General features: G+C 42.0%; 1 protein-coding gene across 1 annotated transcript in view; it reads right to left on the bottom strand.

The window, feature by feature from the left end:
* Nucleotides 1-21569, bottom strand: part of clasp1a (cytoplasmic linker associated protein 1a) — a 125640-nt gene that overhangs the window by 55604 nt on the left and 48467 nt on the right. The window contains exons 3-8 of the mRNA XM_083996440.1: nucleotides 20435-20513; nucleotides 19644-19747; nucleotides 18966-19057; nucleotides 18336-18411; nucleotides 17841-17938; nucleotides 14926-14996 (exon numbers count right to left, since the gene is read on the bottom strand). Of these exons, the coding sequence (XP_083852566.1) occupies nucleotides 14926-14996; nucleotides 17841-17938; nucleotides 18336-18411; nucleotides 18966-19057; nucleotides 19644-19747; nucleotides 20435-20513 (520 nt within the window). The remainder of the gene's footprint in view (nucleotides 1-14925; nucleotides 14997-17840; nucleotides 17939-18335; nucleotides 18412-18965; nucleotides 19058-19643; nucleotides 19748-20434; nucleotides 20514-21569) is intronic.

The raw sequence follows: 21569 nt of genomic DNA, 5'->3' as shown, positions 1-21569 counted from the left end.
TGTCACCAAAGAGCAAATGTGCTTCAGGGTGAAAACCCCCCAGGCTCTGTCCTGTGGTATCTCCCTATTCACTGAGACTGTGTGACTCACTCAGTGACTTAGCATCTGCCTGACACTTCCACTTCCACAGCTGCACCAGTGCTAGGCTAGCAGGCTAAAGGCTAGCAGGCTACAGGCTAGCAGGCTACAGGCTGAGAAAAGCAGGACACCTGTGCTACAGCGGCCGATATGGAATCCACTTCCACAGTGATGAGACGTGTGGTCAGGCGGAGGTTAGACGGAGTGGAGCTGAACACCAAGCTGCCGGTGCTGACAGACTGAGCCAGTCCTGGGTGGGTGGAGGCCTCTGGGTGTGGTTTACACTCTGGGTGCAAAAACAGCTCAGCACACACTGACTTGATTGATGTAAGTGTATCATCTCCACCACCTGCTGCTGTTTGATGAGCAGATTATCTGATAGAAGGCAAACATCACACCTGCCCCTCTCACACACACACTGCACTCATTTAATCAGTTTTTTTTTCCTTTTTTCCTCAATAGGCTTTATGCAAAGCTCCACTACTTCCGGAGCTTTTAACTGGATACGCAAAAGTCTCTGGTTTCTGCTGATGTGTCTCTGTTACCAACAACAGCAAATGAGCCCATCAGTGTGAAGATATGCTATTTCTAAGTAGTCTAATTCTATACCTCTGGAAGGCATGGTCGGGTCGGACCACTGACGAAACGATACGAATAGATACATTACGCCGCAAAAAAAAAAAGAAGAAGCAAGTCCCGTCTTCTTTCCGACGTTTCCAAAACAAATCTACACGCGCTGACCAGACAAACGGCTTCATGACAGTGTGAAATGCAGTCTTCATTCTGGCAAAACACCACCGCTTTCGTCCACTGGGGCCGCCAAAATCAACACTAAATGAAAAGTCTGTACAGGGGCTTTAAACAAGCTCCTTTATTTCCTGTCTTACATTATTGGACAAACTGATTAAAGCAGAAGTAAGCGATCCGGTGGTTTTGGCTAACTTCCTGTCCCTACGTCACCACATTCACGCGCATCCCTTGGCTGCACACACAGAGAGGACCGCCCCTTTATGCCGTTCTCTCTCCTGATTGGATAAAGGTTGTAGGATACAAGGAAAGTTTTCTCCTCGGCTTACAACAGAGCAGAGTGACTGACAGACCCGTGTTTCAGACCAAACACTCTATATAAGTGATTGCTGTCGGAAGATACAACTATTTAAGACTTATATTAACACAAATATTCCGCTTACTTCTGCTTTAATCCAGGTGTGTCTGACCATTGACTACTAGGCCTACTCAATATGAGTGACCCCCCCCCAATCACCAGACTGTGAGGCTCTACCGAACATCCTCCATTTAGTTTAAGTGTAAAAAGGAAGTGGTCCAGACCTGAGCAGATACATGAGCTCAGCCTGTCTGACCCACCTCTACATCAGGCCTAATAGTCTGAGCACCTTAACAGGAATCACCCTCACTGAGGTATTGATCACTGCTCCTGACACAAATGTTGAGGTGATCTCTGCCTGCCGGGGGAGCAATTAGAGCTGCAGGCAACATGCAATAAACTATTCTAATGCAGATACACACAGAAAACCATCAAAACACACACACACACAAGTGTCTGTGGCAGCCTCAAACAGGTCATTAGTGCTGTGTGACGGTACAGTGAGTGGTGACAGCAGCAGTGATCCCAGAGGCCTCCTGACATCAGCAGTGGTTTATATTGATAACTGGTCTATAGGGAGCGGGGGGGGGGGGCTGAGTGAAGTCAGCAGCTCTTTGTGTCTGATGTGCAGTTAAAGAGGTGTACCAGTAACCAGTAACAGGTTTTTAATGAAAATATACCAACATAGAGAAGCTAATAGTCTGCTACTTTCACCCAATTACAGGGACGTCCAATACAATCAGACACACACAGGAAGTCCTCAACAAGTGAGAGGGGGGTGGGAGGGGGGCATTCCGCCTTTCTTATTACAGTTAAGTAGAGAGAGACAGGAAAGTCAGAGAGAGCCAAGCAGCACAGGTCAGAACCCATGGCTGCCACCGTACCATATGTATAGTTTTTTTTTCAATTGACCATAATGCAATGCAGCTATGTATAGACCGAATCGCCTTGTTGTTTACAACTACTTCCAGGTAGAAAACCAGCACGTAATTTGCATGAGAACAGTAGTAACGAACGAGAGTTTAGCTATATAACGTATTTTTCATGCCCTATCTGAAATGATTGAAGAAACATTAGGCTACTATTTCTCTGTGTGTGTTTTGTGTTGCTATGTGTTGTATTTATTCAGTTTGGGGGAATCATATTATCTAGAAAGCATCAGTGGCTGCAGCTGACAGGGACAGCTAACGGTGGGTGGTAGCTAAGCTAACGGCAGTAGCTAAGCTAACATCAGGACGTCTGCTGTTGTCGGACACGACATGAAACTACTCCAGTTAGCTCAGTCATGTTGTAACTAAGATATCCACTGGAGAAAATATTTTTTTATGGACCGGAGTCACTTATTAAAGTTAAACAGGTAACCGTTAGCCCGTAAGTGCGTCACTATTGTTCTCATGCTGGTTTTCCACCCGGAAGTAGTTGTAAACAAGGCAATTCGTTCTATAAAGATGTATAAAGGCTTGGGCTTGGATATCACAATACAATTCTTCCTACATATCACAATGTAGGTGTTGAAGGGGAACTATGCAAGTCCTGTGTTGCTAACCCTCCTCCCAGTCATGTGCATTTGTTTTCAACGAAGTTGGTGAGAAATCAATCCATGGAGTGGTGGATAATGTTATACATAGTCTTATCTGTCATAAACAAGATATCACAGGTTACGGGGCGCGTTTGTGTGTTCATTCTCCCTGGAACTAGTTACAAGTCATTGATTTAACCATTACAATTACTCCAAAGCTGTTTAATTAAGGTAAAAATGTAGCAGAGTTGAGGTAAAAATACCAGATAATTTAAGATGGATCAGGATCAGACTGTGTGCACAAAGAACAAATACAGTAGAAATTCTGATATCACTTATTGGAAACATTTAGCATGTAGTGAGTGATATTTCATTACGGTCAAGTCAACCACAGAGGAAGTGTTTGTACTTTGCCAGCTGATGACCGACGTCTCTAAAGACAGTGTGTGTGAGGATTGATTTTTACGTTAAGTGAAAATTTATGGCAGCTGGATGTGAGTTTGTTTGTGGTGAATCATTTAACTGTCGGTCATTAAGGCTCTGATCTATTGGTTACTAAATGTTTTTCTTTATGATGTTGTCTGTAGATGAGCCAATCAGGGCAAAGGGAGACTTTAAGTAGCTCTATACCATACACTGGATTCAAGGATGTGCTGCCTTGTGTGACCACAGGGTGTCAGGAGAACTGAAACACACCATAAACACACTGAAGGAGTCAAAGTTGCTGAAGCTGCATTGACATTAGCAGAGTCACCAGTAATCCGCCTCTGAAGCACAGATTTATATAATAGAGAGGATTTTCTCTCCCCTCCCTGCACTCTTTAGAAACAGAATAAAAGCCCGAAGGCATGAAGGATTAAGAGAAAGTTCTGGAAAGTTAAGTTCTCAGAACGGGGGGAGTCAACTAATGTTGTCCTGAACTCCTCCTGAAGGGGTGAGACTGTTTCTCTGATACAGCGTCCCTTTTCCTGCCTTATTATTAACATCTTCTCTCCCTTTGGTTTTCCTCTGCCCTCATCTCATCATCTTTCTCAGAACTCTCTCCATTTTCTCTGTCACTCCGTCCCAGTCTGGACCTCTCTGGTTTCTCCCTGGAGCTCAGGGCGATGGGGTTTCCACCAGGCTGACACAGACCAAGGTTTAGCCACCACCAGCACCCTGTAGCGTTATATAAGAGACAGATGACCGCTGATCAGCATTATGTCATAACAGAGATGCCTTGTTCGGAGGCTGCCAACATGGCAGAAAATTAACCTTCTGGCTTCAAGTTGTGGATTAATCAAATCAAATATTTACCAGCCTGTGAATGCCTCACTTTGTCTCTCTTTGTATTTTCTCCCATTCTAATAAACCAAACCGTGCCTCTACCTGTTAGATTCATACCAAGGAGATAAGCTCTTGTATTTTTCCATCTCCTGCTGAGTGGAAACATAATGTTCAACATAACAACACCAAGTAAAAGTATCCACTGAAAACCACAAGTATCTGTCTCATACTAAAGTAGATGTAGAACTGAAAATAAAAAGGGGATTTTTATTCTGTAAACAATCAATCAAAAACCCTAATGTCCCCATTTGTCAGAAACAGTCACAGGGATGAAAATGGAAGAACGTTCTCCAGTGTTTCAGACAAGTGAATACAAAACACAGCTGAGTGTGGGAGTGATGTTGTGATGTTAGCAGCGTGCACACACAGAGCAGGGACATTATAGCCAGCTGACTTCCTGCTGAGTCCTATGGCACATGTGAATTTAGACCATTTAAATGGCTGAAGCCTGTCCCAGCTGAGGGCGCTGTCACAATCATGAAATATTAGTTGACGATTAACGTAAATTGCCATATAAATAGTTGAGATTATCGATTTAATTGTCTTTTTCTGATTATTTTATACCACTATTATAGTATGAGCCTAAACAGTGTTTAATAATACACATAGCCTACACCTTATGAAGAAGAAGAGCTATTTTCTGGCATTAAACATTGGAGCTTATGAATAAAAATCTCTGTTTGCCTTTAAGCTTTCTAACTAAACCCATGATGCTAATGAATATTAGAAATTAAACGGATATTTCAACATTTTGGCAAATTTGCCTATTGCCATAATCCCTATAGTTTTAGAAGTAGGTTCATTACCTTTAATTGTTGGTGCAAGCTGTTTTTAGATCGGCGGGGCAGAGACGCAAGCTGCTCAGCTAACGCTACGGAGGCTAATGGTATTTCTAGGTTTCCCTCATCAAACGCTCTCGTGGACAAGTTGTGACCTGCACATTCACCATATGAAATAATAACGTATAATTATGTAAAATGACGACACATGAAGCAAATACTCGGAACTTCTTGCGCTTTTGAAATCACTCCGCCCAGCAGCCGTGTCTGAAATGTAGTTCCAGTTACGCATTTGCCTCGAAAACAACTCGTAACGTTCCATTATTATTTCATAGTGTGGTGTGGAGTTGTTGGATTGTGTATTTGATGAGTTTGATGAGGGAAAGAGCTCACGTCTCTGCCCCGCCGATCTAAAAACAGCTTGCACCGACAATTAAAGGTAATGAAGCTACTCCTAAGACTATAGGGATTATGGCAATAGGCGAATTTGCCAAAATGTTAAAATATCTCATGGTGCTCCTCTCAAATGTCATTAAACTATAGAAGAAGAAGGGGGTACAATGTGATGATGTCATTAAAAGAGGACCAGTCAAACCTCAAACGGTGGAAAACTACAAGGAAATAGTGATGAAATGATGCATTAGGAGGAGTTTGTTTTCACTTTTTGGTCCAGAGTGTTATGAAAACTGTCACTGCTGACACTTGGGATTTTAAATGAAATCTTTGAGTATAGTCGGTAAAAAGCAGATAACATACTTCTATTTCTCATCATAATGATGTGACATAACAACTGATATGTTCAGTGCAGAGCAGCACAGTAGTGTTACTCCATGTGTTTGTGTTCTCAACCGTCTGTCAGTCAGGCTTTCCTAGAAACAGCAACAACATCACAACCACAAACATTTGCCATTTTTTTCTCTGTTAACAGTCTGTGATCCTCCACTACGAGTCGAGCGCTTCACACACCGACGCTGTGTTTATGCAGCATCAATGAGGCCGCGCTGATCCTCCCCACTGGATGTGGAAACGTTAAACAGCGAAGCAGCCTGGAAGAGAGTGGAGGCTGTTGTTTGTACCAACAGACACTGAGTGTATGTGGTGGAGATAAGCCCGGTCTGAGGCCCCAGGCCTGGCACAGGGGCCACTCTGCTACTGCACTCTCTTATTGTGCCCATCAAAGACTCCCTTTAACCCCCACAGTCACATGGGCCGAGGGCTGCCTGCCCATTTTGCTTGGCAGAGTCCATAAGGAGGACAATCCCATCATTCAGAGGGCTGCATGGCCACACTTTATATCTCCCTCTATCTCACCCTGGGTGCCCTCCCAAGGCGACTGCTATCTGTACTTCCTGATCCTCAGTGATATATCACACCAAACTCCTGAGGTGATTAATAATGAAGAGACTCATGAACACAGATCAGACTGACGGTGTAAAAGGACGAGTCCAGATAAAGACATTAGTCCCAAACCAACAATGAACCGATCCAGCTAACAACGGCCGTCTGTGTATTCACTCTCTGATAGACCCGACTCCTCTCCAACTACTCTATTCCAACTACTACTCAATCACATGACTGAGCCACAGCGTAGCTCTGACATCATGTTCCTCCATCACCATGGGTGCTACATTATTGATTATCAGTAATGGGATTAACAGCGTTACTAACGGCGCTACTTTTTTCAGTAACAGTAAAAAAAATAAAAGTTACAGTTTCCCCCAACGCTGCTACCGTTACTGACAATAAAATGCGCCGTTACTTGACTCTAGAAGTCCCGGCCGTCACAAAATAATACACCCATTGAAGTGTAGCTTATATACACATTTGTTTCAGTCCATCAACTAGTCAAAAAAAGCAGTGCGGAGGAATACTGAGTGATTTGGTTAGTTCCAGATAAACAGGAAGTTAGGGTTATGGTTAGAGGGTTGGGGGGGGGGGGGGGGGCATGTCCATGTAATTTAACATATTTGAGCATTTTATTTTTTTATAAAAGTAACACAATAGTTACTTTTCCTGCTGATCAGTTACTTTTGTAATGTAGTAATTCAGTTACTTTTGGGAAAAGTAACTAGTAACAATAACTGATTGCTTTTTTAAAAGTAACGTGCCCAACACTGTTGATTATTGAGGACCAGCCTGCTACTCACTCAGCAGTTTGAACAGAAGGACTTGTCATATTCTGTCTCCCCGTGTTACAGTAAAAGTGTCCAGTCAGCATAGGAAACACACACCGTCACCTGTGTAATAACAGACTTTTGGCCACTTGGGGGCGACAGAAACAAGTTCTGCAGACAACACCTGACATGACCCTTACACCTCCAGCTGCTACAGAGCAACGTTAGCATTCATTTAGAGTCAAGGCCAACATTCAACTCTATTAGTCTCCACAATGTTCATCAGCTGGGTGTTTAGAGGTTATTCTATAAAACAGATGCCTGCTGTGGACAAATATATTGTGTGAGTGGTGTGAGAGTGAACCAGCTGTTGACACAGACAGTTGTCAAAATGGCAGGAAATATGTAGCCTACATATGCATATGCACTATGCACAGATCCATGGAGATGCTAATGACAGAACAGAGCATTTTTACAGCTCTCAACACCACAAACAACAAATTAAACAAAATAAAAACCAAATATAGAAAAGTTCTTTATTCACTATTTTTAAGCTGGAGCCTCTCCCACACAATGCCCGGCAGCCAATGGCATCAGATACACACAGGCACGCACGCACACACCCACACACGATCTGTAGACACATAGGAAAACACGTTAAGCTCTTTACAAAGCCGCACATTCACTCAGTGTGTGTGTGTGTGAGAAAGAGATGATCAAAGGAGTTCTTTAGAATAAGCATTCCTTCTTCTGCCTTCATCCCTCCTTTCTCCTGCACACACTCTGTTAACCATTTCCTCCACGAAGCACACTAACACATTTACATGTACGCACTGCTCAAGACTCTGCAGACACAGTGGCACCTCCACATCCATGAGACCAGCTGGCTCAGGAGGTTAGGTGTGTGGCAACTACTTTTACAGACAGATATCACTGTGATATGATGTTAATTAAAGGTACATTGTGTAGGAATTACTCCCATCTAGCGTTGTGGTTGTATATCGCAAGCAACTCAATCGTATTTTTCATGCTGCATTCACGCGAAATTGGGCAGACAGCAGACGGACGACAGCCGCTGCACGTAACGGCATAAATAAGCCTCTATGTAAACAAGTGGACCGTCAGCACGAGGCAAAACAATACACATGACAATATGTTGTCATGGCGATGTGGTATTGTTTACCTGACCAACGTTTTACCGGCTTTCTCTCCACTTCTGTGACTAAAATGACATCTGGTTTGTTAGCGACGGCCGTCTGCCCGACTGCAGGTGAATGCAGCATCAGTGTAACGCTCCATTCCTCCTCACTGCGTTACCGCGGTGACTTTTCACAGACGCCACCTCGACCTGAGCCGACAGCTCCGGTGTCTCCGCTGAGTTTCCGTGGTTTCCTACCGTCACGCTGCCACTGAACGTAACAACATGGAGACACCACATGGCAGCAGCACCGAGCTTACCCGCTCCATGGAGATATGAATGATATGAACGGCTCATTCAGAGCTGAAAGGAACACTTCACTTTGTTGATGGGGGGGATTACTGATTAATGAAAAACAGACTTTTGAACGGAATAATCGATTTATCGTGAATAGATAACAGAAGTTACACAATGTCCCTTTAAAAAATAAACTTGTAGTGGCTGAGAGTGGTGAGCAGACACTGACACAGCAGGGCTGAAGGTGACCAGTGCAGATCTGCTCTGCTCATCACAGCTCAACTCAGGAAAAGACAGACTTGCAGTGTTCACAGTGTTTATGTAACAGCGAAGCAGCACCACTGACACTGAACGCAGCTTGCACACACACACACACACACACACACACACACACACACACACACACACACACACACACACACACACACCCGCTCAAAAACACAAAGCCTCGGGGATTCAGCAATTACAAAGACACTCTGTGATTGTGTGGTTGAAACTGAGCTGTGCATTGTATATATTTCTATATAATATATATAATATAATATATTCACAGAGCTTCCTGTTTTAGGACGTGGCTTCAGGCCGACTGGTTATGGATCACTCCTCTCTTTAAAGCTTGACTTTGCATTATGCATTGATTTGCTATAAATGGACCTTTACAGACACAGACTGTGACGGACACAGACACCAGCAGCTCCTCATACAGAAGTCACTTCATACGGTGGAAAAAGTCACTTCTCAGACATCTGATGTTCACAGTCTAAAACTCATTTTTTCAACATGTGCAGAATTTCAGACCAAATGATAAACAGAGAGTTAGAATAATCATTAGTTAGAATAATCATTAGCTGCCTAAAGTGGGAACATTTCAAAGTGTCTGCGCTGCGTTCAAGATGCCGACAGACAACTGCAATCAGCACTGATGCTGCAGCTCCTCACTACTGAGAGGTAAAGTCATCTGTCTGTCTCAGATTGCATAACCAGCGCCGTGCACAGAGGAACTCAAGAAATCAGTGGTGCTGCATTTCTTTAATGATAAAAGATTTCAGAACAGACAGGATTAGCGTTCGCTCTGATTAGTTCCCTTCAATACCTCTGACACCAGCACCAATAAGTCATCTACTAAACACTGTAATCAGTGTTAACTCAATGAAGATCAGATCTGTGCACTTTGTATTAGGTATGCATCTGTGCTGTATTATACTTAATACTGCTGTATTATAGAGGTTAAGGGTGAGAGTGACTCACTGAGAAATCTATCTTAAAACAGCAGCTGATTACAACTAATTCATTAGTGAGAGGTCAAAGTTCAGACTGATGATCAACTTAAAGGAGTCCAGGGAAACAGAAGAGCTGCAGCCAGGTGTGATATCACACACAGACAACTTCTTTGACAGAACTTTATGTTGCATTCAGTGACTGCAGTTTCCATCAAACAGCAGTGAACTGAAGTACGACAGCTCCGCAGGCCAAGTATTCCTTTGAGAGGGAAGGTCGAGTAATCCCAAATTAACCTGATTACATGAACGAATGAGGGGTGGGGGGGTCATAGATTACATAACAAATTAGGCAAATAGTTTACTGGCTCTCTCAGCTCTCACATCATCTCAGCCAGTGTCGTGATGCTGTGGGCAAAGCTGACACTGGAGGTGCTGACTGAGAAGGCAACATTTCACTGCAACACAACAACAACAGCCTCCATTCAGTGCATCAACTTGGAGGTGACCCAGTCTCCTCAGGTAGCAGTGGGAGTAGAAGGAGGTGCAGGAGGAGGAGCTGTCCTCTCCACAGGACACGGTGAAAAACACAAATCGCAGCAGCAGAGGAGAGAAACACATTACATAAGAGAGTTCAAACTTTTATTTTTTATTTTTTTCTCCTAATTGAACCGACGCTCCGTATACGTGCAAGGTTCATCTTCTACGTGACGGATCGAATCTGCATCATCATGTTTCTGATCTGACCTCAGCCAAGTGAAAACAGCCTTACCTTCTCCAGCTGTCATGGTGCAAAGCTGCCGTCAGCTGTGAAGCCAGAGAGGAGCGGTGCTACACAGCTGACAGCTCAGTTCTCTCTGTAATCTCTATCCTATATCTCTCGCCCGCTGTTTACCTCTTGGTGCTGCTACAGAAATGGCTGCTTTGTTTTGCTCCGTATCCCTCCCACTCTCCCTATCTCACCCTCTCTACAGTCTCTCTACTCAATACCCCCCCTCCCCTCCTCCCCCCTCCTCCTCCTCCCCTGTGTGACAACACCACAGCAGAGCTCTGCCCTCCCCCTCTGCCTCCATCTCTCATAAGTAGATCAGCATGCACACTACAAGTATGAGGATGAGACAAGAAGACAGAATCTGGGAATTAGATGTCACAGTCTCCACAACTCCAATCCCTTCGCAAAACAAGAAGTCCGATGTGCAGGTTCACCACAAGAAACTGCTCTGCGTTGTGTGTTCTGACAGCTTTCTATCAGAAGCAGCATTTATTTCCTTCTTTTTTTGTATTTGTTAATTTGCACCCTATTACAAGCAAGCAAAACAACTAAAATACAACAAACTGGATGTGCAGGTGAGATTAAAAAACCCAGAGAGGTTTATAAAGGAAATCTCACCTCATGAAAACAAATAAAAGAGCAGTAAAAAAAAACAAGCAAACAACATGTGATGGGTGTGTACACCGAACAGGCATAACATCTATATCTACAGTGGCATGCAAAAGTTTGGGCATCCCTCGGTCAATATCACTGTTAATGTGAACAGTTCAGCAAGTGGAAGATGAAATGATTCTCCAAAAGACATAAAGTTACAGATGACTCATTCCCTTTACATTTTAAACAATATATTTTTATATTATTTTTCAACCTATCACAGTGTGTAAGTAGTAAATATCTTGTCTGATACCTTGGTCAAAGTTATCTGAGAGCTCAAGTCTCCTTGTTTTCCCATTCTTTTGCAGGCTGCTGCTTTGTTCCCATTTACACTCTAAAACTGTCGAAAACAAAAATAATACACTGATATTGATTAAAATATTGCAAAAAAAGTGTTTCATGTTTAACTTTATGTGTTTTTGAGATTATTTCATCATCCATTTGCTGAACTGTTCACTGTTAAAGGTATAATATTCTCCCCATCTAGCGGTGCGGTTGCATATCGGAACATATTCTTGATGTTGCATTCACGTGAAATGGGGCAGACGTCAGACAGACAACAGATGCTGCATGTAACAGGATAAACAAGCGTCTATGTAAACAAGTGGTCCGCCAGCACGAGGCAAAACAATACAGGCCTGACAATATGTTGTCATGGTGATGTCGTATTGTTTACCTGACCCACGTTTTACCGTCTTTCTCTCAGTAAAATGACATCCGGTTGGTTTGCCGACGGCCGTCTGCCTGACTGCACCTGAATGCAACATCAGTGCCTCCATCCTTCCTCACACTACACAGTGGTGACAGTTTTAACAGGCCGAGCCCACAGCTCCGCTGAGTTTCCATGGTTACCTACGGTCACGCTGACACTCAACGTAAAAAAAATGGCGATGCAACATGGCCGCCTCGGTTCGGTGCGTCGCCCACTTATGTATTTGTAACGACTTGTAACAACTCATTCTAAGGTACCAGAAAGCTTTCATTTGTATGCGGGTGTGATTTGACTTCAGTGAAATACGTATTTATGAAAGACATATTTGATTTTTGCTAATAAAAAGCCAAATAAGTTACATACTGGGGCTTTAACTTTATGTCTTGTTGAGATCATTTCATCATCCACTTGCTGAACTGTTCACTATTAACAGAAATTTGACCCTTTAACTTCTGCATGACACTGTATGTGGTTGTAAATGTCCACACACATTTGGCCACATTGTGCCAACTGTTATCACTTGCTCATCACCTTTATCATACACCATCCCTCTCTCTTTGCTGGTGTTTATCTCTCCTCTTACCCTGAGTTTGTCTCGGAGGAGTTAGCGCATGGTGGCACTAAGCTGAAGGCCCATCCACACTAACACGCAGGCAAAAGGATTTAAATTAAAATGAGCCATCATCTGCAGTCACAGAGACAATTTCAGCGAGGCCGTGAAAAGAGAAACGTGGAGCCGAGCGGCTGACGGTGATGAATGTGGAGCTCAGATATCTAATAACTGTTGAAATGAGTCACGTCTGCATGTTTCCTGTCGACTTTTCCAAAAGAACTTGCCGCGGCTCTGCGCAGGAGAATTAAAATGAAGGAGAGACGACTGCAGGGGACGGCAACGAAAAGAGATTTATCTTTATTCATTAGGACTCATATTCTGCAATATCATAACTTCTTCTTAAACCAATCGAGGCGTATCAAAAGTCAGCATCTTGAAATTAAAGCACATTATCGAGCAATAGCTGCCGAGCAGTCACACATTCTTTAACTGGTGTTAGAAGCTATGATGTGATTTATTGGATTTTATCCTTAAAAGTCTTCTGTGCTTTAGTCTGATTAAGTGATAAAAATAATTAGTGATAGCTATGGGACTTCTGTGAGGAGCTGGTAATCGGTTACAAGGGTTCTTGCTTGGAGCAGGTGGTGGTGACTGCCACTGGGTAAGAGCTTCAGACACTGGTGTGTTTTAAAGACAAGAGAGAAGAGAGGACGTCTGTCTTCAGGGTAGACTGGGGGCTGGAATGAGCCTTTAATGACACCATGAGTGGAGTTAGATGGTTAGCTTCTAACTTAGGTGAAGAAAAGGCCAGTGGTGTTTCCTGTAGATTGTAAATTCTAACAATAGTTATGTAGCAAATGTAAAATACCGGTAGTTAGAACAGTGTTAATGTTTTTTGGTTGTGAGAAAGACGGTAAAACGTGGGTCAGGTAAACAATACGACATCACCATGACAACATATTGTCACGCCTGTATTGTTTTGCCTCGTGCTGGCAGACCACTTGTTTACATCCTGTTACATGCAGCATCTGTTGTCTGTCTGACGTCTGCCCGATTTCACGTGAATGCAACATCAAGAATACATTCCGATATGCAACCGCACCGCTAGATGGGGGGAATTCCTACATATTATGCCTATAAAGGTTACCTTGTACAATCTGGCAGAGGGACAGTCGATGAAAAGTAGCTTTTTAAGATAATTCGGGTGCATTTACTTGTGCTTTTTCTACAATGTTTATTAATGTGCATTGTCCCTTTTCAAATAAACTGAACTGAAACTATGTAAAGCATTTGAGAGCTGTAAAAACGCTATATGAATAAAATGTATTATTATTATTTCATTTATCCTGATATATAATCCTTAACATCATGTCTGACAGTCATCAGAGCAGCCCTGAGGAGGCTGGAAGTTTCAGACTGGATCTGTGAAGTGATCACATTAGCAGATAATCTGAGCCAAACATCGACCCCGACCACAGGTCCAGGACCAGATCCCGGACCAGATCCCTCCTCTGGACTGTAATGCTGAACGCAGCTCAGCTCTTCTCACAGGGACACAGTCAGCACTTCCACCTGACACTTTTTTTCCCCTTTTTCTTCTTTTTTGACTCTGTTTATTTGCTGATAAAAGGAACTAGTAGATTGCATAGTTTTAATATAACTTGATTTATAGTAGGGTAGGCAAAATAAGCTTCAGCCTACACCATTTCAGTCTAAATGTCTATTGTACACTTTCTTTATTTACTTACTGTATACTTTGATTTGCGTATTTTCTGTTTTGTTACTTTTCTATTGTACAATGAGGTGCCATGTCAAGACCGAAATAAACTAAACTAACACTCAGAGGTGAACAAATACTGGAGGAAACATCTGCATTTTATACATTTGCATTACAGCTGTGTCTCTTCTCTCTATTTACAGTATATTGATATATTATATTTAGAAGACTCTGCTCTGTCTTCGGCTTCACAGATGGAGACTGGAAATGTCCAATGGACGCCAAAGTCCTGTGGAGAAAACTCATCCACTCCACCTCCTGTTTGTCCTGCAACCTGTCCTCCTTTCCCCTTTAACACACACACACACACACACACACACACACACACACACAGACTCAACATGGAAAATAGTGTCTAACCGGAGCTGACACGCCCAAACGGAGTGTGACAGGAGTGTGACGGAAACAGCTGACTACAATGTAGTGACGATTTGATGAAAATGAAGAAGACTGCCTCTTAGCTCATCAGAAAACTGTTCCGCTGTCACAGATGACTCTTGAATTTCACCCCGCACCACGAGACAAACCACCGCAGACCCAACAACACTGTCCTCAGTTCACCACCTCCTACTGAGACTAGCACAGCTCTACATAGTGTCCACTGTGCATCCCACTGTGATCAGTGTGGAGGAAAACAACAGAAACGATGACGTGAGCGGTGACAGGATTATTAACGCCACGACGACAACACATATTCTGCATTTTTTGCATCTTCTGAAGGAGATCAACAAATGTTTTCTCCATGGACGCACAGCAGAGCGTCGTAAACAAGAGCAACAGTGAGAGACAAACAGACGGAGGAGGGGCAGCAGACCAAAATAACCACACACACACACACACACACACACACACACACACACACACACACACACAGGTGGACTCACCTGAGCCAGAGGATGAGATCATGTTCCCGGATCTTTGGACTTCATCGAATTTGCTGAAGATTACATTCAACCTATAGAAGCAGACAGAGAGCACAGATGAGGAGAATGCAAACTAGCCATGATTTATATGTAGAAATACATCAAAACAAAGGGTTAGGGTGTGAGACAGGAGGCGGACGGAGGGGTGGACAGTAGGAACTCTACTCCTGCTCACTGCTCCATCCATCAGTTGAGAGGTGAGACGTCTCCCTCTGCTCTGTGCAGCAGGGACGGCCAAGACCAAAATAGACAGTGTCCAAAAACTGCCACATAGATGACAAACTGTACTGGGGCCAGAGGGGGGGGGGGGGGGGGGGGACATATGGGCCATGGTAACGGAAAAATGGAAAAAATGGAACAGAGTGATAACTACTGTAGAATAATATTCTACAGTAGTTATCACTGTTCCATTTTTTCTGATATATAAAAAAATAATAATAAGACATTCAAACTTTAACTAGTCAGTGTAAGCACACATATGACTAACTGCATCCCTGTATGATGGAACAGTCCTTCTCTGACCCTGTAATGGTTTCATCTGACTGCAGTGATTCTGTGTCACTTAGAAAAATGACTTTGAGGAAAGTTGACGGTGACAGTGCGGTCGACTAAACTTACCAAGAGTTGATATATTATGAAACCTTTAGGTATTAAACACAGGATGCAAAAAAAATATTGTTTGTTGGTGGTCTGATTTCTACTGTGAGTAGATGGGAGTCTGTTATCTGACACATTATGTAACTTTACTTGAAATCTAAAGGATTCAGTGTCTGGTGGTCTGGGTGATCTAGGAACAGCAGATCTCAGGTCTGTTTGTGTCTCTACAGACATACAGTATATCCCGGTCTCCTTCCTCTCTGTACTACTCTACACAGCCACCAGGGGGAGACCATGTTGCAGCCTGCTGCCTCTTTGTGTCTGGACATGGGAGGAAACTATGAGATAATTGTCACTTGGTTTCACATGTAGCATCATAGTCTCACAGATACACCACCATACTGTCACACACACCATTACACTCTCACACCTATATAACGTATGTCAGAGTAATATGTTATGTTAGGTGAGGCTCTGACACCATGAGACCCCGCCTCTTCTGTACTGTAACGGTCTTCTGACTGGACTCCCCCAAAAAAGTATCAAACAGCTGCAGCTCATTCAGAACGCTGCAGCTCGAGTTTTAACCAGAACAAAGAGATCAGATCACATCACCCCGGTTCTTAAGACCTTACACTGGCTCCCAGTCAGCTACAGAATAGATTTTAAAGTTCTGCTACTGGTTTACAAATCACTGAATGGTTTAGGTCCAGAATACATGAATGACATGTTAGTAGAGTATAAACCCAGCAGAGCTCTGAGATCTACTGACTCAGGTCAGATAGTGGAGCTCAGAGTTCAGACCAGACATGGTGAAGCAGCATTTAGCTGTTATGCTGCTCACAAGTGGAACAAACTACCAGCAGAACTGAGATCAGCCCCAACTGTAAGCACTTTTAAATCCAGGTTAAAAACATTTCTCTTTTCACATGCTTATAGCTGAGAACTTAAAACAATTTTTTTTTCTTTTACTTTTATTTGTTCTTGCTTTTAACTCTGTTTTTAGTGTTTTGTTTGTTTTTATTCTGTCTTATGCTTCTTTTTTTTTAATGTTTTGTCTTTATGTAAAGCACATTGAGTTGCCTTGGTATGAAATGCGCTATATAAATAAAGATGCCTTGCCTTGCCTTGCCTTGCCTTCTGTCCTCATCCAAGATAACCAATCAGAAACTGAGAATTTACTCCTGTTTCCTGTTCAATCAAGTTCACTTCAGCTTCAATCAAGCTCTCATACACACACACATGTACGATGTATTTCTCCTATATATGTTATGCATGTAAGAGAGTAATGTAGTGTATGTGTAAGAGTACAGAAGTATGTGTGTAAGAAAATTAGAGTATATGTGTGAGTATAGTAGTGTGTATTAGGACTGCAACTAACAATTATTTTCATTATCGATAAATCTGTTGATTATTTAAATGATTAATCGATTAGTTGTTTAGTCAATAAAATGTTGAAAAATGTTCTATGTTTTAATATGAATGTATTATTCACAACTCTCTATCTTGGGAATATGCCAGATGGGTTGAGTAAAGCTGATATGTACCTACTTAGGGTCTTGCTGGCTGCAAGTAAAATGGCCATCACAAAAGGTACTAGAGCAAATGACTTACTCAGTCAGACTACAAAAAGATCTATAGGTGAAAAACTGTGGCAGAAATGGCAAGCCTATATGGCCAATGAGTGAGACTGTATGCACGTACTGGTTATGATACTTTGTCTTTTGGATTTACTGATCACCCCCGGACCTTGAATATGGGTAATTGTTCAGTGTTTTGTATTTGTCTTTTGTTTTACCTTCCTGTACTAAAAGATGAAAATTATCTTTAAATAAAGAGTTTAAAAAATAAATAAAATGCTGAAAAATGTCAACCAGTGTTTCCCAAACCACAAGATGACGTCCTCAAATGTCTTATTTTGTCCACAAACCAAAGAGATACTCAGTATATTGTCATAAAGGAACAAAGAAACCAGAAATATTCACATTGAAGAAGCTGAAATCAGAGAATTTGGACTTTTTTTTCTTAAAAAGCTTCTCAAACCGATAATTAGATTATCAAAATAGTTGGCAATTGATTTAATAATCGATTATTGTTTGATTAATCGATTAATTGTTACGGCTCTAGTGTGTGTGAGGGTGCCATTACATGTGAATTCTAATGAGTTATCTCTCCAACAGCATCTCATGTGTTAGTATCAGAAAACAAGAGCAGCAGTGAGGACCCAGAGTGGAGACAGAGGTAGACGTAGTGAGACAGTGGTCGTCCCGTTGTCGTACCGTGACTGTGGCAGGCCTTTTTTGCTGAGATCCATCCTCACCCTCTCACCCACGTGTTTGTAGATCTCCACCAAGGAGCTCATGGCTCCGTCACGTACCTGAGGACAACACCACACAGAGACGCTTCAATCAGTCTGGGTCTTTATGCATTCTGTCCTTAGCAAAACTGTCGATAGGATAGTTCTGACTACTGTGACTGCAGTGCCTGATGTTTCCACCAGGGGGCGGCTCAGTGTTTAAACCTCTATGGTTTAAACCTGCACTTCATATGACACTGGAGAGACTGAAACCAACATTAGATTTATTACAGTAAGTATAACCTGTAATTTTACTAAATAAAAGTTTTAAATGCTCATCAGATTTGTCCGTTAGTCTGTTACTCTGTCAGTAAAGTAATAACTAGCACATATTTAACAGTCTACTTTCAGGAATTTTAAACTAACAATAAAATACATAGTGAAACAGCAGATGTAGAGAAACTACCAGTGGACTCACCTGGCTTGTGGGGTCTCCCAAGAGGTTACATATGTGAGGAACTATTTTACTGAGGGTCAGGCCTTGAGCTCCATATCTGGAAGACAGGAATTAAATCAACTTTTGCACATGTACAATTAATCTTTTATTGATACATTTACTATTTCTGTTCATCAATCTACACTAAAAAAAGAAATCGACAAAGAAAAACATTTTTAGTAAATGTCCACTTTCTAAATTGTGTTTAGGGTCGTCCTGTTTGCTTTCATTATCCTTGCAGGGCCGTTGCTAGGAATTCTGCCCCCCCTGAAAGAATACTAAAGTGGGCCCCTACCCCCTGACTTTTCCTCTTTTTTTTCTTACACTACGTATGTATTATCATTTTTTATTTAGCCTACTTTGCCCTACTGGGCGCTGGGCCCCTGGAATTATCATCACCTTTCTCCCCTATACAACGGCCCTGTATCCTTGAAATGTGACAGGAACTCAACATTAATAATAATAATAATAACAACAGCATCCTTGCTTGTTTATTGTTACCATGCTATGACAGTAGGCAGCTCTATGTTGTGACCCATTTACTTGTACATCTCTCCCATCGTTATAAAAATGTTCATCAGCTCAGAAGAGTGAGGAGGCGTTGGGACTCACGTGCTCAGTGTGGCGATGAGACAAAGGCACACTCCTTCTCTGGTCCTGTTGTTCTTGTGTTTGAAGCCTCCCAGCATCCGGTCCCAGACGTACTGCAACACACACACACACACACACACACACACACACGTGCACATCACAACTGTGTTTCTGAGGCTCACACTCACACTGATTCCTGAGGGTTCATTTAGGGTTCATCTGTCATTTCTTTTATAAAACCAATATATTACATCCTATTTTTATTTTAAAGAATTTCAACCAAATTGCACAGTAGATATTTCTATACTTTGCAGTCTAATTCATTTGTATCTGTATCATAATGCTCAATGTGTTTTTTATAGCCTATGACTTTGACCCTGCGTTGGCATTGCTGTCCTGCAACTGTCTCCTGCTCATCAGCTGACATTTACATCCATACATGTTATTTTATTATTGTTGGTGCGACTTATTGCAATTAAACACACAGAAAATAAACAGCTAGTTTGTCTATGAGTAACCAATCATATCATCTTTATCATGCCTTGCACCCATTGCTATACAAAAGCTTCTTAAAAAGGGATCTATAGCTACTCTTAAATGGAACTGTTTTGTTCCATAGACAAATCAGAGGTTGGGTCTAAATATGAAAGTGGAAAACATCCTCTAACTGTCAGAGAAGTGTGTGCGTGTGTGTGGTACCTGCGGGCTGACTGCTTGTTCCATGATCTTTAGCAGCAGGGTTTGGTCTTGGTCTCTCACTTGGTCTTTGGCATCTCCCAAACGATCAATAAGGCTGGGCAGAACTGAGGGACAGAGGCACACAGGGCAGGAATACTTAACACAGAGTGTAGCAATTAACTCAAATGTTACATAATGTTCATTTAAGTACAGAACAAGTCAACAAAAAAGCAGACAAAAGTAAATATCCCACAGCTGAGCCGACAAACACAAACATGAAGAAGGAGAGGGGACACAACCTGAACTGTAGAGTCCTTTATTCTTATTTAAATGAAGTGTAGCAGAGGTGAGAATGTGCTCGTACTCAGGACAATAGAGTCCACACTGATGGTTCACTCATTCAACTTGAAAGGGAGACTGCAGCAGCCATGTTGATCCTAACTCAAAGCTGTTCCTACACAGCTGGACAAGCCCAGGGTAAAGGCTGCATTCAAAATCCTCTGTTGCAAAGGATTCTGGGTAGTCTTTCTTGGTAATCTAATACATCTAATCCAAACAGTTCAGTTCAAGAGAAAGGTCACAAAGTTTCTTACTGTAAGAAAATTTGAAAACTATTAACTGTTAAGAAAATATAAGGTGATGTAACTTCCTTCCAATCATTAATATTCAAAACTCTTTGTATTTCTGTTTCATCTGCTGAACCAAGGTGACTGTGAAAAATAAAAAATAATAATAATGTTTAAATAATTATGCTCAGATCCTGTGATAAATGATTAAAAAAAAAAAAAAAAAAAAGATGCCACCAGTCTTACCTGTTCCCACCTGGGCTCTGAATCGCTCCTGTAACCTTGTTACTAAGGCAGATAAGAGGTCCAAGCCGAGCAGAGCCACCTGGTGGAGACACAACAACACAACACAATTATAACCTAACTGCATTTAAAATAACATTTCTTTAAATTAAACTATACATTAAATCTGAGAATGCTGAATCTGAAAAAAAAGTGTTTCGTTTTTTTTCTTCATAAAACAAATGCTAAACAGCTGCACATGCCCTGATTTGAGGGCTGTATTCAAATGCTGCTCCTGCAAAGGATTATGGGTAATCCACAAACGCTGCTATTTCTAAGCGTCTGTTGTGTTTAGACATGAAACTGACCTGTAGTAACACTCACAACGTGAAACACTACACATATGGGACCCGGAAAGCCAATAAAATACAAGTCTTCATCAGCACCATGACTGAGCACCGTCGGCACAGACAATGATAGAAAACGCTCAAGCCCCTCCCCTTTAACTTTCCTTGTCATGGGGGGCGAGAGCTGCTCAATGAACGTCTAGTGAGAGTAGCACTGCCAACAACCAGAACAACACATAAGCATCACCTGGACTTCTGTCTAGATCATGGTGCAATTTTTGGAACCCACAATATGTTAAAAGAAATAATATACAACATGTAAGCACCGTTAGTTCTGAACGGTGGCGTAATGCTGCCATCTAGTGGCGACTTTCGATATTATCAGTGATGCCCTATGCATTATATAGAGTTCTCCTGAATAAGTTTCACATCTCTTCTTACTCCTTTTCAGGCATGTGATTCATCTCCAGCATTATGATTATTTTAAGTTTTAGGATTCTGAGAATTAGAACAGAGAAATTATGTTGTTTCTTTTTTTTTTTATGCCTCTTCATTCTTCAGCATGCAGAACCTTTCTACTCTATCCAGGGCTGTTGCTAGGAATTCTGGGCCCCCTGAAAGAATACTAAAGTGGGCCCCTACCCCCTGACTTTTTGACTTTTTTTTTCTTAGACTACGTATGTATTATCATTTTTTATTTAGCCTACTTTGTTTTGATGCTAATGCAGCATTACTATGAGTATTAGTCAGGGTCTTATGCAGAATAAATCAGTCATACAAAGATTAGACTACTGGGGTTTTTTGTGGGCCCT

This window comes from Trachurus trachurus (assembly GCF_905171665.1).
Source record: "Trachurus trachurus genome assembly, chromosome: 21".
Classification (NCBI taxonomy): Eukaryota; Metazoa; Chordata; class Actinopteri; order Carangiformes; family Carangidae; genus Trachurus; species Trachurus trachurus.
This window is presented reverse-complemented; position numbering and strand designations above follow the sequence as displayed.